A 25,728-nucleotide genomic window follows, 5' to 3' on the forward strand; every position below is an offset into this window, starting at 1 on the left:
GGGCTGTTCAAGAAATAACCAATTCAAGAAAATCCAAAAAATGTTCTTGTGAGATCAAACCCAACGTAACAGGGCTTTTACCAAGCAATGTCTAGACAATCAAGGTGTTCACAGAAGGGAGTCAGGGAACCGCTTTTTAAGGATTCTAGTTGAAGTTTTTTTGCAACTGTAAGCTCTAAAAAGTCAATACTTCTGATTATAGGGAGTTTTAGTAGGCAAATTCAAGCCCAGATCCAACATTCACTCATGAAGTCAAACCTTTTAAAAGGATCAGTGCTCGGTAGCCTAATTTCATTTAAATTGGACGGTATCTCCAGCAGAGCTTAACAATGTTTTATCTCTTGGTGTGGCCCAAAACAATTCAGAATCATAGGCTCAATGGAAATGGGGAGCATTTGTTCAAATGTTTCTTAGCACGAGTAAAAAAGGAGCAGCCCAGATACTGTTTACATCTAAATCTATCCAAATCTGGTTTGCACCTTTTTATAACAATGAATAAGCATGAAAAAAAAATGACACCTTTTTCTCCTTAAATATAAAATAATTTCTCATCCATCTGCAAGCTGAATTTTGTAAAGCTTTCTTAGAATGGCAGTTGCAACAAAAAATTAGGACCAAATGTGGCTTATGTTGAAGGCACTGGTAGGAAATGTACTCGAGACAGATCAGTCAGCAAAGAAAAGCCTGTTGAGGAGGTAAGTAAATAAACAGAAAGAAGAAATAAACTTAGAAATTGGAAGAAAGACCTGGGGACAGAAAGAGGCTGCAGAGTAGAATGCATGAGAAAGACCTAAGGCTTTTTAGCTAAAAATCAGATTGAACGGAAAGTATTTAGACCTTGCAAGCAAATAGAGTGAAGAAAGTAACTCCAAATAAGTAAAGCTGACTGGGCCAGAGAAGAATAAAATCAGCAGACAGATCCTCAGCACTACAAACTGCCACATCTCTGCTGAAGTCAATGAAGCTACGGCAATTTATGCCACTTCAATGGCACTATGACAATTCAGACCATTTATAGAGTACATCCTTTTGACTGCAGTCAGTGGAGCTACGATAACTTATTCCAGCTGCCTTGACATGAGTTGGTCCAGCCCAGCTTATCCTTATGTTCTCAGCGACACCAGCACACATGGCTATATGGGAAGAGGCCGTCTGACTGTCCAAATAACTTTTATTATTTCCTATTTTGCAAATTAAACTGATTTGCCATTTTTTCTAATTCAGACAGGTACATGCTGGCCAGAACCACAATCTACTGCACTGAACAAAACAATCTGAGAGGTTTATGAAAATAGAAATGTTTTTGGAAGTGATAACACTGAATACCCTATCTACTTAAAGTTTGCAACCTGATTTAAAGCCCAGGCATTTAATTGTTAACTGCAAATTTTAAAATTAAAAAGTGCCAATTTTGCCTTCCACGAGCTGGAAAAGTATGTTCTGATAGAAGGTAACATCATGTAAAACAGCCATCATTACCAAGTAACACAAATGTTTTTCGTATGTAAAATTGCTTTGTAAAATATTTGCTCCATCTGCTGAAAGTAGCAAAGACAATTTTCCCTGATAGCTAATGGCCCATTTCAGCTGTATGGCAAGCGATTCACCGTGGCTGTGACTTGCATTAAGTAGAATGGTGAAAACAGTGCACAAAATTCTCCACTTATGTAGTATTATCTACTCACTGCTTCCTGAGAGCCCGTCCCTCATTATCATGGCCTTCGCTTTGGATCAGCACACAGGACTAGGGTTGCTTTGACTCAAGAGGCTTTTTGTCAAACTGAGGCACATATGCTATGCTTCAATACAAAAGCACAAAACAGCCACTTTCCTTGACTACAAGAATAAGAAGGTTAGTTCTCTTTCAACTTTCCAGCACTTAAACTGCTGTTCCTTTTTTCACACCACATGGGGCCATGGTTTTCTGTTCTGGCTCACGCTGTCACTCTGCACGCTGAGGATTTCAATATATAAAGATCAAGCACTTCTTTTAATTCTAAATTCAACTACATACACCCACATAAAAAAAAAAAAAAAGGAAAAAAAAAACCCCACCGGCCTAGTCCAAAAACCCCCTCCCAATTGCTTGTTTCATTGTATACTTTGCTATTTCCATTGAAAAGCACATGTTTACATTGTGCCCTGAACTACTTCAACATCTGCTAACAGACCAATAAAAAATAAATAAACCAGGATTGTTCAGAAAGAGAGATCCTTTCTATTTCCTCTGAACACTCCTAAACTGGCAACAGCAATATGCTGCAAGATCCCTTTTTTGTAGATGTCATCTCGAAAAACAATATATGTGGGGAAATCAAATATAAAATCACTACAGCCTGTGCTACCAAAAATCAGACAGAAAGAGGATTTTGAAAGCTCCGTGAGCTGGTCAAATAATTCTGCACGTTTATGCAGTGTGTTAATTTGAGATTAGGACAATTTTAGTAAATACTTTGTGTTTCTAATCCAAAAAATCATCGCTATTTTATGCATAAATAGCATGTCTTTTGCAAGGTTGCAGCGTTTGTTTTTCAAGGTTCTCCACATCTACCTTCAGAGCAAAGAAAACGTAACATAACTGTCATAATCTTCAAAAATCTCTTTTAAAAAAAATTTCTATGTTTCTTTCAAATGCAGCATTTGTAAGTTCAGGACATTGGGATGTTAATCCTCACACGAAATGAGGTAAGTAATATTGGAATGCATCTTTTCTGTATTTTTTTTGCAAACGCACGAACAATTCAGGTGCCCTCAGATTAATAATATTTTCCTAATTGATTTGTTTTTCTCTATTTCAATCTCTTTAAATTTTGTTCACTTGCCCTCCTTTATGGCTTGTATCTCTAAAGAAAGGATTCTAATGAATTCCAAAAACGTGATTTCAAAAAGAAAAAAGACATAGATAATCCACAGTCACTTCCCAGGAATTTTATCTAAATTGCTGAGCTGTAATGCTAAAGGAATTGTCAGACAAAACCTGCATTGTGTTTCACAAACAACACACAGTTAAACTTCTTTTATTCTCAGAGTTGCCTATGTGTTACTTTTGGGATTTTAGCAAAATAAACGTTTTTAAAATAATCCAAGCAGGCATTTTATTGGATGCGATAACATTAACGGATTTCAGATTTCTTTAGTGCTCTTGCTTTATCCTCTCCTTCCACACTGTTATTGCTACAAACTGGCACTTAAATTCAATTGATTCAAAATATTCTGGATCCATATGGCCTAAAACCCTGGAGCTGAAGTTCTGATATTGCCTCACTGCTGTTTTCTAGCATTTGCCTCTACTCCAGTCCCCAGATGGTGGAAGTAACATTTAAACCTCCTTTCCTCTGCCTTGTACAATAGACCTTGGCACCATTTCAACTGTTTACTCCGGTAATTAACAGCACTGATACCACAACAATTACAACTCCTACAATCTTAACACAATAATGCTATGAATTAGTGAGAGCTAATGGCTGGAAGGTATAGTGGTTCCAGACTGCGAGATCTGTGCATTTTTAGAATAAAATAAAAGGTACAAACAGCACGCTTGCGGTAGACAATGATTACCTAGTAATTAGTTTACACAAAGCTTCCTATTTAATGGCAAAACGCTGTAATTAACGCGTGACAGAAAATCAAAGGGTACTTTGTAAGCATATGAAAAATTAACACTGCAGGCCTATAGCTTTATGTACTGATTAGAAGCATATTAAATCAATAGGACATACAAACCAACAGCTTGCATATCTTGAGTATTGCAAGTCTTAGGAACGGATATCATGGCTTTCATTTAACCAAGGGATACCATGATCATGCTCTATTTTACTTAAGGTTTGAGAATCACCTGAAACATCACCACAGCAGATACACAGATATATTAATAAACTGAGTAAGAGCACTAAGGACTGTTTGCAGATATGGTGAATATTTAAACTATTTTGGATACATTGCTGACAGAGCACTGCCTGTACTAGGAAACAGCCTCCAGCTGTATTGCTTTATAGGGAACCGATTTCTTTAAGTCTTTGGGTTCTTTCTCTTTTCCTATTAAGCATCATACCAGAAGAAATTTTAAAAACATGTCAAAATGCTATAAATGCACCTTCTGTGTCTCTGTCAGTTTCTGGCCCTCTTCAGGCCAAAAAAAATACCACACCTGCAACTGCATGGGTACAGTAAGAGCAGCAGCAGAGACTTACTTGCTTAAGAACCCCTCGGTAGACTTCAGGTGTTAATACTAAAATCAGTCCAATTGCTTGCAATTTATTCCAGCTTCCATAATATCTGCAGCGTTCCCTAGAACAAAGCTGGTGCCTTTACAAAAGGTGATTGGCGTGGGGAAAATGAGAAGGGGTAGCAGAAAGGAAAAAAGCAGTGTTTGAAAGCTATACTGTGTTCAAAGGTGGTCAGAAATGATAGCGTGGTGGCAATGCCATGTTGCTAGAATTAGGTTTTCAACAGTATTACGCTTGGTTTTAATTTGGCCTGTTTATAAACATATGCTCTTTACTCTGAATTCCTTACTTCAGTAAAGAAACAAGATGTGGTAGTGAGCTTCAGGTTTCCTACAGTGAATGCAATTCACTCAACCAGTTAAAAATCTCACCACTATTCCTGGTTTCCAGAGAATCACAAAGTTTATCTATTACTTATTACAGGACTTTTGAAAGTTGACAAAAAAATATTTTAATTTAAAGGAACAGCCATGGTTTTGCATCATTTTCTCTTGACCTTCAAAACTGTGATTTCCCAACAGCAAGCAATGCAAAATCCTGCAACCAGTGTCTGACTATTGCTTTACGCAACTCAGTCCGAAAGTTGGATTTTCCAGATCTGTCACCTTTTGAAAAGATTTTTATTTCCTCTCACACATTTTAGTGAATTAACCAAGATATAGTCTATAAGGAAAAGAAACCGTGACAAAATACTGTGACACAACTGGAGGCAGTAAGATTCAAACAGTGTAACATTTAAAACGGTAGGTTGCCCAAGCGCATTAAATAGCTTTTTTCTTCTACAACAGATATTTAATGGAGAGTTTTGAAATGGTTGTGTAGTTATGGCCAATTATAATGGCTTATTGAGAGAATATTTGTTGCTTGTTTTTCTGTCTCTTGTTCTATTCTTGTATTTTCAGCTCTTTTCTTCTTTATCCCCACATTTATCCCTTTTTTTGTCTTCAGTCTGATCTTCATTATCTCCAGGATTGCTGCTAGGTAAACTCACATCATGTTGCTGGTCCTGGTAGTTAATTAAGAGTTGCAGTGTAATAAAAGATAATTCTAAAATTAATTTGACTAGTAATTTAATCTAGTCATTTAGATACTATTTGGAGTTCTATAGTTACACACGAGGATGGGATCTCTGCATAGTCCTGTATTATTTTATGTAAAAGGGGACTGTTAAAAGAAGAAAAAAGGGAACGCTAACAGGAAGGGGATGTTATCTTTCTTCTAAAAGAGGACTGCAAGTGTTCTGTTCGAGTCCCAAGATTTGCAGTCAGAGACCAGGAGGCATCGGAGGCTTTGACAGCCCCAGTGTCTGTTCAAAAACAAACAAAAGGCACCAAATGTACTTTGTAGATGGCTTTTCCACCACTCTTCAGCTTGAATTCTGAGGGGGCATCTGAGCATCTTCAAGGTCATGGGAGTACGGCTGTATGGCCTGCACAGCCCCAAATCTTGTCTCTGAGAGTGGTCACAAGTGGATTCTCAGGAAAGTGTGAAAGCAGGGCAAGCATATCCATTCCCCAGATACTCTCCCAGCCTCCAACAATTTGCAGCTCAGAATTCCTCTAAGCCAGAGACTATCAGTGATGAGAGTTAATAGTTTTCTCTTCCACGAATTTATACAGTCTCCCACCAAGGGTCCGTATAAGTACAGATGAGATTTTCCAAAAACTGAACTGCTGACTTTCAACAAGAGTGAGATACCCAGCTTTTTAGCATACTTTGGAATACCATATATTAATAAGTAGTATGGATATCTTTCTCTAGATATTCCAGACAGGCCCTCATGCAATTGTCTTACTATTTTTTCACTTACTCTAGTAGTAGCAGAACCACATTTTTTGCTAGGTACAGTCTAACCAAAGCTTGAATTGGTATGGAAAATAGGTTGAAAAATCATGATAGAATGGCACAAGAGCATTTCACACAGCACCCATGCCTTACATGCATATGTTAACCAGCTAAAAATCTGGGAATTTATTTGCTCCCTGCAACAGTCATTCACATGGCAAGACGTCTCACCTGCTAAGGTTTCTCAGTACTTACTGATCTTTTTGCATGTAACTGGGGCCAGATCCTGATATTCTTTTTCACCCTGGCGAATGTCTCCACAAATGGCCTCACGACTGTCAAACGTGCACTTGTGGAGGCAGCGGTTCTCTTGATATTGAATATAATTAGAATCTGGGCCTCAAGATGAAATTTTTTATATGCTGACAGACTTCAGCAGTGCACAGTGGGATGAAGGCCTTACAGAGACATTCAGCATAGTTTGTGAATTCTACCCTTTACGCAGTAGCAAAATAATTGTTCAGATAACTCAAATGCTGCATTTAGTTAACAAGGTAAAACACATTGATAATCCTGTCCTGCATTTTTGTTTGCCCAATGTTATGCTTGAAATGAGGAATCTAAAATCAGTCTCATTTTCAGATGGAATAGATTTTTACACAGTTCAAACTCACAAAGTACATTATTTTTAATCTGTTGCCTACTACATACCAATGAGGAAAATCTGGGTATCGTGTCTTAAAGTGCTATGCAAATGATGCTATTTGTAAGTATTAACATAATTTACTGCTTACAGTCATATTCTCATTTCTAATAATTCTACCAGAATGGAGAGTCTTTTCACTGTACTCTTAGCCTGCAGGATAGTCTTTCATCAAGAAGCTGAATTTTTTAATAACCTGCCAGCATATGTTTTGTATGTGGCAGCCTATGCCGATGACACAATGTCTTCATTATCAAAAGAAACAGGTCTACATACTGTAATAGGACATTAAAGCATGCCTGTGCTCATAAACTAATGCTTTGATGTTTAAATGTGTATCATTACAATGGTACTCCTTAACAAAGGATGATTTTAATCCTCTGCTCTCAATGGTAATACTCAGTGGAGACTGCAATTCATTATATATAAAAAAGGTCTCCTGTTCTACAAAAGAGGGCTAAACTCAGAAGGCAGAAAAAATTGAGCACGCATATTCAAACAAGACATTCAAAATGGCACCAAGTTTCACGCTTTGCCAAAGTCCACTTTAACACTGCTCTGGATTTATGGAAGCTTTCTTGCTGACCAAATGCATTATTCCATGTATACTTTCCAACTTCCAACAAATGTTTATGTTTAAAGGCTCATAATGGGTTGATTCCTGGTTGCATCAAAGCTCAACGTAAATGCAGTATAAAAGGGAAACTGAAGCAAGCCAGTTATCACTATGTCCTTTCAGAGTCATTTAGCCAGGAAAAAATTAACAAGGCACGGAAACAGGAACACTAATACTAGCATGAGGTAATTCCACTTCTACAGGCAAAGAACTAGCCTTGGTGAACCATGTCTTCTGCCCCACTGACGCGGACGGCGGGAGCAGGATCTGGATATTCCGTTGGCTTTACGTCCCAGAGAGCTCAGTGGCCAGGCAAGGCTTCCACTGCTCTCCAGTGCTCTACTTTCTACTGCTCGACTTGCACAGAGTGAGGGATCTTTAGCAGATCAGAGAAATTAGCCCTTCAGCTTGAGATGATAAGCTCTATTTTATAATGTGGAATTATTTGGTAGTTGTCAAATGCAACAGAACTGTAATCAGCACAATTTGAAATTTTAATACACAATATAATTCAATCAAACAAAAATTTCAAAACAGTTTTGATTGAATTAAAAAAATCAAAAGAGCTATAATGAGTAGTTTATGTAAATTAAACAATTATTTCTGGATACATTCCTTCTGGCTTTAAAACCATTACATTAGGAATGAATTTGGCACAATATACAGAAATATCAAATGCTTATTGAAATTAACACATTTAAATACCAATGAATATTTAAACTACAAATAGTTCTCTGAATGCCAGAACTAATGAAGTCTAGTTTCATATGGCTTTTTCTGCAGTTGAAATGTATAATCTTTCAACCTTTCTCAATCATGTGGATTCTTAGGAATCTACTAGGGCATGAGTTCATGCAAACTGTTTCCCTCAGTTAAGTATTTATAAGATCTCTCTCCTTACCTAAACACCCACTGTAATGAAACATGCAGGAGGCTAATGATCTCGGAGACCTCAAGTGTTCTGTCTTACACAGCTGAAAACAGCTAACAGGTTTAAAAGTTATTAGTGAGGAAAAATGTACAGAAAAAATTATCCTTAGAAAGCCAGATTATAAAGTAATCAGTTTGTATGTGGTTTCAAATTGATTAGTATTTTTCAACTGTATTAGTCCGACACTGTGTTCCAATAATTCCAAGTTTCTATGGAGGTATAAGGTTCTACTGCCTATATACTTTCATTTATATATGTCCTCAGTTTGGATAAAAAGAGTTATGTAAAATTTGCACATTATTGCATATGAGGGAAATGTTATGACACCCAACTTATTCCGAGGCATTCATTTATATTTTGGAATATTTAACTGTTTTATTTGAATTACTGTTACCTATGACTGTGTACAAGCTAGCCTGGACTCTGTAATGTCAGCTCATAACAATGTCTTAAAATAAAAGCTCAGAGAAAAGATTTACCTCAACAGCCCCAGTGGACTATTAAGAAGCCATGACAACAAGCCAGACACCCCGCTCCTTTGTTACTTACGTGTGCCTGCGTCTTACTCCACGTCTCCGGGCTGTATCTCTGCCGTTCCTCCTGAACCCAGTGGTAGCATTTCAAATGTGAGATAACGTCACAATAGGCAGTGCCATTTCCTCCAGATTCATCATTTGCTTTAAACAACCAACGCTGCACTTCCATATTGTCAAGGATCAGCTGGCTGAGAACACTAATCATCTGTGGAGCAAGCAACAGAATCACAGATTCATCTTGGTTGGAAAAGACCTTGAAGATCATCTAGTCCAACCATTAACCTCACACTGACCATTCTCAACTACACCATAACAGAATAACGAACCAAAGATATTTTGCTCTACCACAATATGAAATTGTTCCTTGATTTAGACTTCCAGTTCACAAATATTTGGACTTGAAATTTATTTTTTAACTATGGTTTCTGATTCTTAGTGATGCTCGTGTTGTTACTTATGTTGGATACTTCGCGAAAAAAAGCATGAACATTTTTTGATGAAGAATCTATGGTCTTCACCCTTCACCACTTAGAGTCTGCTTGGGCAGGCTACCACAGAGCAATGGAGCACCTTTGGTGGTCAACACAGCTGTATTCTGCAGAGAGGAATTTGCCTGCTCAGGCTTTTTTGTCCGATCAGAATCTTAGGTTTTGGGTAATCAGTACAGCTCAATAAATGTTTGTGACGAGGAATAACATGGGATGGACTACACTATTTGTAAAATCTGAGAAACAATCGTGTCAGATTCTGGAACCAGCAAAAACATCTGTGAAATTTTCCTACTGGAGAGTACATTATATGGTTATAAATGTACGAAGGAGTTACCAGGCAGGCTTTATAAAAATGCTAATTATTTATTTGTGTATGTACACAGATTTAAATGGCTTTAAAATGCCTTTTGCCCAGCTGGTGTAGGATGCAATTAGCTTCTTAGAAACTGCAAATGCCTTTGAACCTGGTAAAATACTTTCAGATCTTGTTGCATTGGCTAGAGCCTTCTACATTTTTACACAGTAATTTTTGGGACTTTTATTTTTTTAAATGTTGACCTAAAATACATGTGTGTTACAGATGTTATTATTTGTGGCTTTTGAGAATCGCATAAATGTGTTTTTCTTGATGCCTGCCCTACAGTAATGGAAAAGATCAATAAAATTGTAAGGACTGTACCAATCATGAAGAATTATGTGCTATCTTTAAGTGAAAATTGAATTGTGCTTTAACATAGAATCACCTGCTTTGATTATTTAACCTAAAATGTCAAAACCAGAAGTAGAACTTCCATAACACTGTAGTATGATTCAAAAGTATTCGATTCACATAAATTATTTAACAATAAATCAAACAGTTGTTTTTCAGATCACTGATCATATATTTATTTCATTTACTGCGGAAGTTGCAATGTATTTGCACAGCTTAGATTGTTTTCAGTGTTAAAGGTGATTAATAAAAAGCAAAGCAATGGGAAAAGCCTCTCTAAGAAGCAGGAAGACCTACAAACCATGACATTGATTATTTTCCTGTAGCACCACTATACACATATTTTTTAAGATATCAGTACAGATCATACTTAGACGTATCGTTGCAAATTGCAAAATCAGCTTATAGAATGAAATTCTGAGGCACTGAATGCAAAATAAACAGATGGAAACTGAACACAGTACAGGAAACTCTTGTGTCTTGTAATTTTAGTTTAGTAATATTTTGTTCTTTTCTTACTAGTCACGCTAACAAGATCGGTGAATTTAGCAATGATAAGCTGGGCACCAAGTAAAACTTCAGCTGCAGATATGCTCAGTGAACCTCAATTTGAATAGGCTGACTGCCTAAGTGGAAGAAATTTTCCTTTCATCAAATACTTCATTTTCTCAGACATCCTTGCTCTATTTTCAGTCACTGGTAAAACTCCCATTACTTTCATTCAGGCCATGACTTCATCCGTGGAGCACCAACACAAACTGTTTGAAAGCCCTTATATATTCTCAAGAAAGACCACGGAGAATACCAGAACAACTGTATTACTTCCTGACTAGGATACAAATCGCATTTAATTAATCAGATAGAGCCAAAAAAGAACCCAACCTCCCACACGATTTAATCAAACCCAGTTAGGGGCTACTCAATAGAGTCATTGCTGTTGTCCAAAGTTTGCATCCTATCAAGTGAAAACAGTCATCTGCATGTTGACACATCCCAGCCCCCCTCCCGCTTACCTGTTCGTTGTTGGAGATGTCAGACTCGCCAGGAGGGGTTGGCACACAAGCGCTGGCAAAAATTCGTTTACTTCCAGATTTGGTACTATAGAGATGAGCCACGTCTGGCACCGAGCCTAATATAGGCACATTTAGCATGTCAGCCACTGCTAAATCATCTTTGTGGGGAAACCCTCCAATAATGTAGGCATCTCTGCTCTGGATAAGAATTTTTATCCTTTTGATTGTCTTGGGGCTGTACTTCAGCTGAGTGGCTAGACACATGTGATGTTTCTGCACAAAGATAACATTATTCTTGTTAAAAGGTGTTCTTTTCTATTCCATGAACCTAATTTATAATGTTGCACACAATAAATACATTATTAATAGCAGGCTGGGTTATGACCTATCCTGTAGCTTAGCAGTTTAAATTGATAAAAGCTGTTGGGGTGAGGCTCCATAATCGTGCACATCTTTAGTGTGTTGGAAATGGGCTCACTGGGAATAGAACTAATTACTACACATCTGTATTTATTTGATCCATGCGGAATTATCCTTCTGTCAGTCGGCAGAGAGGCTGGTGGCCTTTGGATAATAGTGATTCATCTCAGCAACACTTCTGGCATGGTTTAACTCTAAAGCTCCTAAAAATCAATACAAAAATGAAGAAAAACCCCTATAGCAGGGAATGTATTTCACCATACGGTTCAGCAGTATTTTAAGCGATTCTCTGAGAATAAAACACTTTGATTTACAAAAGCTTTCACTGATCAGATTAAATTACTGGGGATATACATTTCCATTACACAGTAGTTCTGATATCTACTGTAAATGCAACGCGAGGGGAGTGTAGTATTTTTGTTGTTGTTTAAAGTACAAGGTTTTCAACTTTTTGGAAGGAATTTTTCATTTCTTCTAAAAAAGAAGATCTATTGCTGAACAAGCTGTTCATGACAGATACTATAAACTCCAAATTTAAACTAAGATTATCAGTTATGGCAGGTGAAACCTCACAAATATTTTCTACAACATATCCTATGCATGGCTTGCAGATAACCAAATTATCTTTCCAGAGAGACAGAGGGGCACTGAGGTTGAGACAGATGGGGATGGACATTGTGCAGAAATAGTACAAGAGACATCCACTGCTATAGATTGCCATAAACAAATCTTAATCGTAACAAGAAGAAAATCTTCACATTGAGATTTCATCTAATTTAGGCCCTAGTCAGGAAAGTTCTCCTTTTCAGGACAGCGTAAATACTGGATTTGCTAGGGATTTCCAGGAGAACCCAGCATATTTTCCTTCAAAGTCCTGGATGAGCCTTTGCAGCGACTGAAGTATAAATCCTGACTCTACCACTTGGATGGGGCTGATGGTGGAAAATGAGATGGGGGAGCCCCTGGAAGTAGACAAACCAGGAATCCCCTTTTGTCAATTCCTCAGTGCTTTCTCATACCACAGACAGCTCCAAAAAGTGCCCAAGTCTCTCTGTAAAGAAGTCAGACACACTGCAAGGACAGTGAAGATATAAGTTAGAGAACCGAGATACTCTTCAAAGTTCTAGTAGGAAAAAGGGAGTCACAGAAGTATAAGGGCAAAAAGAACAAGAAACAAGTTTCCTGGAGTCTTTTTTCCTTTCCATTAGTTTTAAAACTGATACTCTTAACATTCTGATTCATTTCCTTTCTCCTGAGCACTGGTATAAAAGCAGGGAGATGGCCCATGCTGCTGGTCTGGTGGCAGAGTTCTGCCACGTAGAGAACAGGATCAATTTCCAGCCCCGGTCACTTGCTCCCTGGGGCCAGGAGTGGTGATGTAGGGACGAGATTTGCTTTGTGTCTCTCAATAATGGATTTTACAGTTAATTAAGGAGTGCAGGAAACAGGCTGTAAAATCTAGTTCATTCCTGCTTTGAGAGTGGTATAGCTGCCATGATATATAGTAGTGCCAGGGAGAGCAGGTAAAAGCAGGAGGAATCCTCAGAATTCCAGCACAACTGCACAAAACGGTGGTTGAGGTTAACCAAAGGGCTAGTTCTTGGTTCTCAAGCCTGTTGATTTTTTGTTTTTTAAACTTCTCAAGATCAGAGAAGCTGACCTTGGCATCAGCCTCAGCATGATGAGCAAAGCTACCACTCTGCTGGTTTGATCTGCTGCTAGCTGAGAACCAGCACAGTGTAACTCTTCGTTGGAAGTGTTTCACATTGCACCCGGATGCGTCGAGTCACAAGAGGTCATTCTAACAGCCAGCAAATGCCCCAGGACAACGGTATAGGGCCACCCTTTTCTCACAGCCTCTCTCTGCAGATGCCAGGGAGCACAGGGCTACCTGTATGGGTGTCTTTTCCACAGATTTTCCTTCCATCCAGTTCTATCGAGATAGCTAGGAAACTGGCCAAGGCTGATTTGTGCTTCTAGAACTGCTCAAAGGACCTTGCTAATGTGGTCTTTGAGTCATGCTTTCATATATTAGGAATAAATTTAGGTACATTAGGTACCACAAAAGCTTTTTATTAAATAACCCAGAAGACTGATGCTTAAAAAGAACCTATAAAGCTCTAATCCTTACACAGACAAAACAACAGCTACATCCACAGTCACTGAAGCCAGTGGATGACTAGGATCAGTTATGAGTACAGATTCTTCTCCACACAAGAGAGAGATTTCTTGGACACGTTAGTTAATAGATGGGAAAATAAAACAAGGTAGCTTGAGGATTTTGCATATAAAGAGGTGCACCATGCTGAACAGCTGAGGGTGTCCCTCAACCTGGTATCACATAAAACCTGTGACTGCCCGTTCTCTCTGGTGGCACGAACACAGTTGTCAGTGTTCCACAGCGGGGTGAGCAGAGCACAGTGCACAGCCATGAGAGCACCACGCAGCCCTTGTAACTAAGGTCACCTCCCTACATCACAGCATGTAACTTTTCCCAGTAAATCATAGCTGCATAATAAATTTTCACAAAGCTGTTTGCTCTTCACCTGGAAAAGAAACTTCGTTTGGAATATTTCAACAGCAACTGGAAGAGTGAAGGCTATACACAAGAGATTAATGCCTGAAAACAACCTGCTTTTACATTAAAACTACTTCAGCCAAATCACCATGACCAAAATCATCATGAAAGACGTTTTCCATTCATGGACAGCCTGTCCATGTTTAGCAGCATGTCTTTTATCCATATGATGTGTTTTAGATGATATTTTTACAATGTTTTATGTAGAAGGCTTCTTAAAGCTTCTAGTATTTGGTAGTTAGTACTGGAAAAATAACCCCAGTATCCACAGAAAAAAACCAGCTACATTGTCAAAGTGCAATTTAAAAAGAAAAAATATGTCACTGGTATTTATCAAGGATTTACCATCCCAATAATTTTACTTTACAAGGTGAAGGCCCAGCACAGGCAGCTGTGATTCTTGTAGGTTTCCAGTACTCAGATAAAAGGAGAATACTAAAGAAAAGCCAGCTCCTAAAACCACAAATATCATCTTGATGCTTTTCTCCAGCTTCAGAGAAACAGAACACATTCATATCTATAGAATTTGTAATATATAAACTACGGCAAAACTATCAGACAGGTCTGACTCAGGGGTCCCTCCCTATACAGCAAAAGAGCTAAGCACTTTTCTCACATTGGTGTTTTCAGACTATTTCAACAGAAAAGAATTCATACATACATGCAAGTGTTTTGCTGAACAGTGCACTACTATAAAACTACATTTGAAAACCAACACATTTATGAATTGTAAAAAACTTCTTTACCTTCTGAAGCTATCAGTTTCAATTAGTGTATGGTATAACAAATATTTGTTCAACAAAATAACTAGAAGAGGGTTATTAATATATACTAATATATATGCTTCAAGCATATATACGTACCACATATATAAACCTCAAGATATAAAAAATATACCACAAGATATAAAAATATACCACAAGATATAAAAATATACCACAAAGTTTCAAAAAAATCACATCTCAGCTAAGACACAGTGGATTTAATATTTACAATATAAAATTATTCTCTAACTGTAAAGAGGTTTCACTACACTACAGTATTTTCAGAAACACTGTATGTAACGTACATTAATTAAGGTCTCTTTTTAGATCATGTTTTAGCACATGGATTTAAAACTGACTTGAGAGGTTTAGAACTAATATTTTTCTATTACCTAACCTAAGTAGTTTTAAGGTCTGTTCTTTAAGAAGTTCTGCATTGAATTTAATTGCAAGAAACACTACAAATGCATGAATGATTGAGTGCTGGGCTACCCAGAGATAAAGTTTGAGTAATAAGAATGGTTTATTGCTACAATTTGCTTAGAGATATAAATCTATCAAGTTCCCAGTCCCAAGCATATAGTAAGAAGGGACAGTGGTCTACAAATAGCCAATATAGGACTATCTCAACTAAGTCTATAAAGCTAAACCAGGATATTTATTTCCAATGCTCTAACTAGTAGTCTAATCAGTAAAGCCCTTAAACTTGCAATAATATTTCACTGATGTGTACCAGAGCGTTACAAGTTATAAAATTTCCAATTTAATTTTACTGCATCCCTCAAGCTGTAGTAATTAGAAGACAAACTCACAGGGAAGCTGTTTATAGCTTCAGGGGTGAGAATTTTGAACCTGTCCTGCAGGTCACCCATGTCCTCAGGGTTCCCAGATCTAACAGCTGCCTGCAGACCCAGGAGTTTATTGTAATACTGCAGTAACTCCTCACTCAGATGAAGGGGGCAGATGTAGATGACGTCCACGTTGGCATCTAAAACAAAGGGGCACAATGTTCATTACTGGAAGAAAGGTAGACTCCATTCAGAACAGCAAGCTGGTAATTCCTGATCATTTGCTAACAAACAGCTTCCCTAAAAGAGCACTGGAAATAAAAACGAAATCTGTAATTCCCAAATCTTAGTGGTTTAACTGCTTTTTCTGCGCTTCAGCATTTCTCTGAAGACAGGTCAGTAACCCAAAGAAATAGCTAGTTTTCAGAATTCAATCTGCAGAACATATTGGGGGCAGAATTTTGAAAGTGTTGCAGGGGGATTTATATGCGCGACTCACATTAACATCAATGGGAATTGCGCACTGCTTTAAAAATATATCCCATTAACTTCAGTAAATTATAAAACTGAGCTATTAAGTTTAGAAAGCTGATGAAATTGCAATTTCATACGCTGCCTGGATTTTGCACGGCCTGTTCCTATTCTTGTCCTGTCCACATAAAAGCTCACGGTAGGATACCATTAATAACTATTGCTGAGCATGTGAGTGTGCAGATTAGCTAGTTAAATACCACAGGGTGAAAATCTGTTTTTCTGCATGTAAAACAACTTGGGCTGAAAGACAGTGTATACACAAACACTTAGAGGTGAGAAAGTGAAAGTCTTTAATATATGCTGGTTTGGAAAATTTTAACTCCTCTGCTCTTCTAAAATATTAATGTTATTAGATGAGCTAATGAATTAATGGGCCTTGCAACATCAATAGAATACGCTGCCAAAAAGCACTCCTAGATTTTGATCCAACTCCTGCTGAAATCAGTAGGAAGGCTTTCATTGTCTTTACTGGGCACAGGAACAAGAGCCTGGCAAGTGTCAGGGACAACTGCTATTACATGTGAATGAATCAGAAGCAAAACAAGTATCAGACTAAGGAAACTCTGAGCTTAACGTTATAAAGGAACAAGATATCCCGTTCATTCACTTTGTTTTGCCGTACTGCTGCAGGCAAACAACCCACATTAAAAATGTAAGGCCAGAATCTCAACTGAAGCATTGCAGTAGCACAGCATCCGACAAACGGCCCTGCATCTGAAGCCTCGACAGCGCCTTTCTGTAATACAGTTCATTACCATATAACTTTTTAAAATAATTAAAAGAACAGTTCACTAGAACTGTTACTCAATACTCTATTGCTCTGAGGCATTTACTCAGACTTGCAAAATGAGCCTGAATATTTACCAGCTCGGGTACAAAAAGACTACTTGCTAGTGTCGGCTGTAGTGCTGAATGGACTGCACTGTCAAAAAGTGACAAGCTCAAGTGAATTTGTTGCATAAAATGCTGCAACATATTTTACTACTCTTAGCACTGCCCTATAGAAAGATACACAAGTCTCCTTTGAACACAGTGGGGGTCCAGAGACAGATTAACTCATAGGAGGTCACAACAAGCAAGGAAATCCTCTGGTATTCTAAAGAAAAAGAAAACCACTATGGTAAATATCAATGCTCTGCTGCCAGGCACAGGTAAAGCATCTGATCTAGTTAATAATTTAGTTAATATTTAACTAGTTTTTCTCTTACTCATGGTCTATTTTACATTTTACAGTAGAACCAATTTTCATGTTCACAGATTCTAAAGTGAGAAAGAATGCCTGTTTAATGTGTTGACTTTGTCCCTTTAAGTTTCTAACTATCATTTTAGAGCCAAAAAACCCACTATGTTAAAAAAATGAAAAAAATAAAACTGTACTGTGGAAAAACAATATTAGTGCCTAGATAATATATAAAGGCAATTACATTATTATTTTAGGCAACTGTAAATTTCTGGATCTAATATATTTTTGTTACAAACTTACTAAATGGCATTTATAAAATAATAATGATACTGAAATATACATGAATCATGTAAAGTATGTCATTCCAGGGAACCAATGAAGTTGGTCACTGACAAATAATACTCTTCACTGCTTTGCTTAAAAGAGGACTGTCATTCTTTGGAAAAACTTTTAGCTGTATGTCTTTTGCCTCATTTGCCAATTTAAAAAAAATTGGTTTAAATAAGGGCTTGCTCTTTTCTAGCACATCTTTCTCTCCGTATGAGCCTGAACAAACGCTAGCAGAATTAGCTACCTAATTCTGTAGAACACTAAACACTTTCGATCGTTTGTGGTGCTCAGCATGCCACAGGATGAGGCTGCTTTACCTTATCACAGAGTCGGAAAGAATCAGCATGTTTTTCTTACGAATAATGTGGACAGGAGCAAGTGCCATAGCAGATAAATTACTTCTGAGCTTATATGTTCTCTATATTTAACATTAATACAAAAAGAAAGTCCTCATTGGTCATTCTCTTTTACTCACACCTATGGGCAAATAATGATCAAAAAATAGGCAGCCAGCAGCTCATAACATACCCAGTATGTCACACAGCCTTCCCATCTGCATATTCTGTTGGAGAGCAAGATCAGGGATATGCTCACGGATACACTGGGAATATCCTGGAAAACAAGTAAAGCCCCCCACAAACTATTCAGAACCCCCCTGGTACATACTTGAAAGAAATCAGACTTTTGGATTTTAAAAAGCTGTAATAAAAGTATTTCAAATCCCAAACACGGTATAGCACTAATTGCATCATCTTTATGAATTTACTTTTATTAGTGAACTGATATAACATCATTTTTTTATGTCATGAGATTTTAAATACAGACCTAAATGTTACAGACCCATAGAGCTTTATAATTTAAACACGTAGACTGAGTATTTTGTTTGAGTCTTCCATGTTGCTAGAATTTTTTCAAACACTGAAAAAAAATGACACCATCATTAAAGAATCCTGGTACACTTTGTCCTTCACACAGATAAAAGGCAACAAAACCACCTCGTTAAGGAGATGTCTCAGTGATACCCGATCACTTTGTTGCAGAGAACGAATGAGCGTCTGAGCCTGGATTATCTATTTGGAGGTCAGACTTCAACTGATTGCACACTCGCATTCTAAAAAGACTGCAGTAAATTACATGGCCACTGTAATTATAATCTCTAATCCTGTGATTTTTAAATTCAGCTAATTCTAAATTAATCAGCACATACATACAAACACACACACAACCACACAATGCGAGCTGCTACTTGCAGTAGCTGCGATTGAATCAATAAGGAAGTTCAGCCTAACATTCAGTGTTTGGCATAAAACCTTGACTGATCCACTAACAAGATCCTTACAACATTTCCATACATCTACACATGACCAATCATCTGAAACTTATGAAAAACTTAGTTTGACTAAAATCTGCTCAGTATTTCAGTGCTTTCAGTTTGGAAGACGCTAAGAGTGGATCTTCCAGGCAAATTACAAGGACAATTACTAAAAGCAATCAGCATTCTAAAGTGCGGTGGCAATGACATTTTGCACACAGGAGAGCAGAACATAATAAAACACAGAGAAATGGAAACCACCAGTTTCATTTTAGTAATTTCTTGTAAAACTTACATATTGTAGTTAGCACAATGGTACCAGGCACCTGCAGAACTACATCAATGTAAAAGGTATCGATTTTTTTGCCACTCTAATATTAAGGTACAGTAATTTGAAAAAGCTTGCTCTGATTACTTAAACTTTAGTCTCAAGGCTTCATTTTGTTCTCTCAGGTCCAGACCAATTTTAAGCCACTAACAATGCTGCCTAACAATTTAAAAACGTTTAAATCTCAAAACATAGGAAGTAGCTGATTTCTCTACACTAAACTGTCCTCTTGAAAACACATTTGTTTTTAAGAACTAAACCTGGGCAGAAAAATCACATGCAAATATCACTTGGAAAATCACTAATTATTTGAAAGGAATAATAGTTAAAGCAGCAACTGAACAAAGGTTGAAACTTGCATGTTGCTATGGTTCTGTAGATACACTAGAGCATTATACCAACTACCACACATACTTTTCTTAGATATGTTAATAAAACATATTAATTCACAATATATTAGCTTCCATTGACATGACCCCATTAGATTTAATGAGAGGAATATTCACTCCTTGTGAATCATTCACCTTCCAATGGACATTATGAACCACATTAATCCTCACACCTGATACATTTTGAATGCTCTGTACTTACACGGCTGGTCATCTGACAGTTCTTATTAAAAGCAGAGGCTTAATATTCCTTTCCTTGCAGCTTAAACAAAATTCAACCCAAATTAATTACAGATACTGTGATCACAGTCTGCATGTTCCAGTATAACTATAACCTGTGCCATCATTTCTGTTTCATTACGTACAGCTTGTTTACCTATCACTAAGATTTTGTGCCACAGCATTTGGTTACAAATGCATGAAACTTTTCAAATAAATTTGCATTTGCCAGAAGCCAAAGCTCCTCTTTTGATTCAAAGAGCCGCTACTTCAGTTGATCTCTACCTGCAATCTGGGTAAGTTAAACTCCAAATGGTGTCTGAAAATAGCGATGTCGACAAAAGCCAGCGATGGCAGAGCACTTGAGGATGTGGTTGTTCATTTGCACAAGGCATCAGTGCATCCCCGGACCCCACTGGTGGGACTGGTCCATGCAAGGGTCGACCTTGCAAAGCAAGAACTAAGGATTTTGATTGCTCAGTTCAGTAGCACTGAAAGGACACTGAGGGCCTTCCTCCTGCACATGAGTTTTACGGTAGTGTATGTGCAATGACTTCAGTGGAACGCTCCCAATTCACACAGAGGGAAGCATAGGGAGAGTTACAGAAGTACTAAAATAAGGGGTGTATGAATTAATGGCAAAGGGTCTGCTTCCACCTCCCCTTTCAAGCTCAGCCATGACCTAATGCCCTTTAACTGCCATTTTCTTCATAAATTTTGCTGATCTCAAAAGTGTCTTCTCTCAACAAAGAATCCAGAACACTTTTCAAACTTGCCTTTGAAAACAGATGTATCAGGGGGACAGGACATGACAATTTAAGTAACCATGGGGCAATGTCTGAAGGGGAAGGAGGAAAATGAGCTATCTAGGATTCAGTCACCTCGTGCTTCCCAGTGCTTGGGCCATGTCTAATAAATAATAACTTTTCTCATTATGCTTGGTGCACCCACTGTTCAACCGAGCCTGCTTATAAAAAGGATTCTTGTATCACACAAGAGGAAGCTTTGATAAGTATACAGTAGGTTATATAAGGTGACAAATTTTATTTATTGTAAATGTAACTATTTGGGTAAAAAGATTGATCAATCATTTTAAAACAGGTGAATATAAAAAGAAACAGTATTTGAATCCCAAATATCGCAAAAGTGTATACATCCATTAGAATGTGGGAATAAATCTGATTAGAAAGCTCAAATTCCTTTTTCCTTAAACTAGCTGACAAAAATGCTGAACAATCTTTGAACAACGAAATCTACTTTCTTTTTTTAGCTATACTAGAAATCCAAAGTTTTTGTTTTGGTGAAATAAATGGAAACATATTTGTTCTTCACAGCAGTATAAAGTTTAAGCCCTTCACTATCCCATTTCCTGGATTATTTCCAGAAACTTGACATGAATCTGAAACTGTTGTGAAAATGAAGACTGCTGAGAAATTCACAGTTATGACTATCTCCATTTTGGAATGCCACTTGCATAGGAAGAAAAATCAGACTCTGATTTGCCCTAAATGCTGAAGTCAAGGGAATGTGAGTAGAGAATTTCAGGCTCTATTTTAACAGAGAAACCACTACCAGCGTATCATCAAACTTCTGTGTTTTGGTGTTCATCTGCTCTATCCTAGTTCTTGAAATTTAGACACATTTTTATTATTACCCAGATTCAGGCCTTAAAAAAAAAATCCTGCTGAAATCAGTTGTCATTTTGCATGTTTCGTCCTCTTAGACTGAAACAAATGTTACTTGTTTAAGTTGTCCAGCTTGCTAGAAGTCTACTCAAACAGACTTCTTAATTGTAACATTCCATAAGGCTAAAGAAAAGGCGGCAAAATATTTCAGGGTGTTTAGCAGTTCTTTTTCAAAACAAATACTACAAGACATGGCAGATCAAAAGCATAACTGGAAAATACCTGAGAACAAACTACACAACGGTACTAGTTGGAAGTGTTCCAGTAATGGGCCCAAAGTTTTACAAATGTTTTTTAAGATGTCAAATGTGTAGGAGCAGATTAAACATTTAAAATTATTTCTATTCTTATATTTTAAAGGTTTTTAGTTTACAGACTCTAGGTTTTTATATTTTCAAATTTTAAATATAAGCTGTTAAAATTATATCAAACATAATTTGGTCAATTTCTTAGTCATTTTATGTTGCTGTTTCTCAAAACCAGTTCAATCTTAACATTTAAAAAAAAAAAAAAGCCATGTATTTGCATTACATTTTAATAAGCTAAATACTTATAATGATTTAATTCATGTAAAAACCCTACGGAACTCTACTAGAACTCTTGATATAGTCACTGCAATTAACAAAACCAAGCATGAATAACTTTTGCAAACAGCACTTTCAAGTCCCTCTTTTGGAGGACATATTTTTTTCGATGCCCTACTTAAATGGGTTTCCTAATTTTCCAGGAAAGCATCTGCACTCAAATTATCTTTGCTACTTACTTTCTTCTTTATTAAGGGAAAATTTCCACTTGAATACTGCAGCCTCCTACACATGCACATACAAATTCCTGTATTTACAGCAGAAGGTTGCATAAAGCACGTTACAGAATCAGGGCCCAGGCTCCAGGTGAAGTGCTAAATGAAGTGGAATTTCCCTAGAGTTTTAGAATTTACTTAAGAGGCTGAAATAATTTAAAAACTTTTATAAATTCCACTGCATGTTACAAATCCATCAGAGAAACAGGGACATAATGATTAATTTTTTTATGTTAGCCTGTTTTGATTATCCTGAGATTTTTGTAATACAACTTTGAAGGTACCTGTTGTGCAACAACTCTGCTGACTTTTGAATTCACACACCTAATTAATAATTGCTTTTCCTGTATAAATGCTCTCCTTCACATTTTTACCCAGTTTAGAACACTGGAATGTATAAATTTCTTTTAAACGATCCTGCTTTAAAACAGGATTCAGTCATCTGATTTAACCTAGCATATTCACATGAGACTGAGACAGAGGTGTAATTAAAAACAGTTGTTCATCAAATGTATATTTATGTTAAACGTAGTCAGCAGAATCATGAAATAAAAGGCTATGTGGGCTCCAAAATCGAGAGCTTAAAACTTATTTACAGTCTTCATTAATTCAGGTCTTAACCAATTCACTTTATGAAATCCGGAATCTCTCAGGTCAATTAATTTGCTATGTAAGTACAAAATATAAATCACGTTACAAGCATTTTGACAGGATTTCATGTTTTAGGAGATTATCGGTGCATTTTAGAAATTCCCAAGAAATCATATTCTGTAATTTCTGAACACCTACACTTTGCCACTGCATTGCAGAAAACAGCTTTTAAGCTCCCCAATTCATAAATGTAATTAAATAATTACATTAGTGCTAATTAACATGAAACTGCAGATTATTTAAGCGCAAAAAACACTATTCAACTTCTTAATTATTCTTGTTCACACAGCATTTCCTTTTGCTCAGGCGCCCTAGGTGCAAATAAAGCATCCCATCTGCTCGTAATTAGAACTAAATAATTTCAGAGAATGTAGCTTATCATTTTGACTGCACATTTGATTAAAAACAGTGTACAAGCAATATCCTGGCTTATTGCTGTAACAGCAACAACACACACAGGCCCATGTTTTCCTATCATTAAAGAAGACTGAAAACATTATCTGTTATTTCAGGGGGAAAAATACAACTTTTTAGTTCATTTCATACAGATGAAAGCAAATTACAGCAAATCACCTCTCCACTGAATAGCGGCCCCCACATAATGACTTTATTTGCTTAATCCCCAAATTAAACGCCGTTTCGAGCGAAGGCCCTGTGTTATTACTCTCATCATGTCGAGAACATTTTCCTGCCGAGACCAATTTGAATAAAACAAGGGGCCTTCCTTGAACTCAATCAAGGAGTCATAATGTGGTGGGTAATAGAGGTTGCTGATAGATTTGCAGGCAAAAGTGTTATACCTAATGATGGGATATGGATAATAGTCCTCCTGGAGGTCCTGATGCGATTCCAGTTGGCTGCCAGATGCTAAAAATCAAGAAGAGCATTGATCAGTGACAGGAAGCTGTAGTGGATTCATCTAGTCAAACTTCAGCTGTTTTTCCACTGTACAGTTAAGCCAGGCATAAATTATATTAATTGATTTAATTACATACTTAAAACATCTTCCCCAATTAATTTAATTAGGTGGCTACATGAAGCTACTGGCAGGGGAAGATTAGAGGCTGCTCACTTAATTAACAGAATATGAATGAAAAAAAAGAAAGCAAACATAAATGAAATTGTGAGCACTAATTAAGAGGCTGTCTGCAAACTTAAATACTTTCTGACAAAGTGGTGACAGGAATGTAGACAAGAGAGGGATTTTTTTTCAGCAAATTAAGTGCCACAAGGTATATATAAGGAACTAAGGTAATGCAGTTAAAACATTGATTTTCTGACAGAATTACTGAAGTCAAAGCGAAGGGACATTTTCAATAGAAACACTGCAACAGATTTTGCAGACACAAAGGCTGAATCGCTGATGAAGGATGAAATATGATACTCGGACAAGTGTATGGTTAAAGGGGAAAAAAATGGAAACAGCTTATTGCAATCACTGAAGCAAGAGATGTTTAGAAAAGAAGTGCTGCTGTAACAGCTGGTAGCACTGCACACCTTGGCCCTGATGTAAAAATTCTCCAGGTGTCTCTGACGTGATTCCTTCAGGGTCTTTTTCACACGTGCCATGTGATTACGCAAGAGCCAAGAACTGGCGATCACACCTGATGCCCGCTGCTGCTGCCTGAAATGGATGTAGGCTCTTCTGGCCTGACAACATCGCCACGTTGCTTGGATCTTTGTAGCGGCCATTTCGGTACCTCCTTGGCCTTTGTATCTTTGGCCAGGTCGATTTAAGATCTTTTCCACGGTTGATTGATTCTTTATCACTGACAGAATGTCACTTTTGGTGGGATTCTCCTTAAGCTCAAAGTCTGACGCAACTTCCACCAACTTTTTACAGTTTATTGTAGCCAATGGTACAGCGTAGTCCTTGAGAAGCTTTTCTGTATGTTCCAAAAAAGAGACAATGCTCTCCCAAGACAAATAATAATGTTGCTTGAATGCCAGAAAGCCTGGAGCTTTCTGGTCTACTGTGCCATGGAAAACAGCAATGTCGCAATCAAAGCACGGATCCTGTAAGGACTGACATGGAGGCATTTGCGGGGGCTGTGGGAAGAGAACAGCCACAGGTTAAGAGTAATTGCCACTGATTGTAAATGAGAGGTCAAGACACACTACTGTATTACTATTTACAACTTAACTGTGGGAATTTATGCATCTGAAACACACCCATACTGATTTATATATCATAACCACAAAGTCTAACCTAGCTTCACCATAAAACCCATTGCCACACAAAGATGTCAGAGGTCACACAAGATTATGAGCATTTTTACAGAAATACATTAATTGCACAAACGAACTCTGCTTGATTTACCAAATAGAAAAATTAAGCTCTACAGTGATTCACTGGACTACAATCAGAAAGGAACTGCAGTAGCATTCTTCCACTGAGACTGCCTCTACCTATCCCAGGAGAATGGGCAACAACCTGCCATATAAATGCAAATGGGGTAAAATTTGGAATAGAAACGTTCATGCTTCTTAACAGAGCTCCATATTTCCTGGCAACTTTAGCCAACAACTCATTAGCTTTGATTTTCAATCTAAGTGCACTACTTTCAAACTATTTTTAGGTCATTATTTTATTTACATTAATGAAATCATTGATCTCCATTTCTCAAGTTCGCTTTATCTTTGATTTTCAGATCTCCTCTTTCATTTTCAGATCTCCTCAAAAGTCCAAAAATCTGGAAAGATCATGCACAACTCCGGACAGTTTGCTATGGAACACA

At 37.3% G+C, this 25,728-nt stretch overlaps 1 protein-coding gene across 1 annotated transcript in view; it reads right to left on the reverse strand.

The window, feature by feature from the left end:
• The window catches only part of IQCH (IQ motif containing H), a 72,609-nt gene that overhangs the window by 27,503 nt on the left and 19,378 nt on the right, over positions 1 to 25,728 (reverse strand). The window contains exons 9-14 of the mRNA XM_074837144.1: positions 24,488 to 25,039; positions 23,791 to 23,857; positions 18,136 to 18,219; positions 15,585 to 15,760; positions 11,011 to 11,283; positions 8,811 to 9,002 (exon numbers count right to left, since the gene is read on the reverse strand). Of these exons, the coding sequence (XP_074693245.1) occupies positions 8,811 to 9,002; positions 11,011 to 11,283; positions 15,585 to 15,760; positions 18,136 to 18,219; positions 23,791 to 23,857; positions 24,488 to 25,039 (1,344 nt within the window). The remainder of the gene's footprint in view (positions 1 to 8,810; positions 9,003 to 11,010; positions 11,284 to 15,584; positions 15,761 to 18,135; positions 18,220 to 23,790; positions 23,858 to 24,487; positions 25,040 to 25,728) is intronic.

The sequence above is a fragment of the Strix aluco genome, chromosome 12, assembly GCF_031877795.1.
Source record: "Strix aluco isolate bStrAlu1 chromosome 12, bStrAlu1.hap1, whole genome shotgun sequence".
Taxonomy (NCBI): domain Eukaryota; kingdom Metazoa; phylum Chordata; class Aves; order Strigiformes; family Strigidae; genus Strix; species Strix aluco.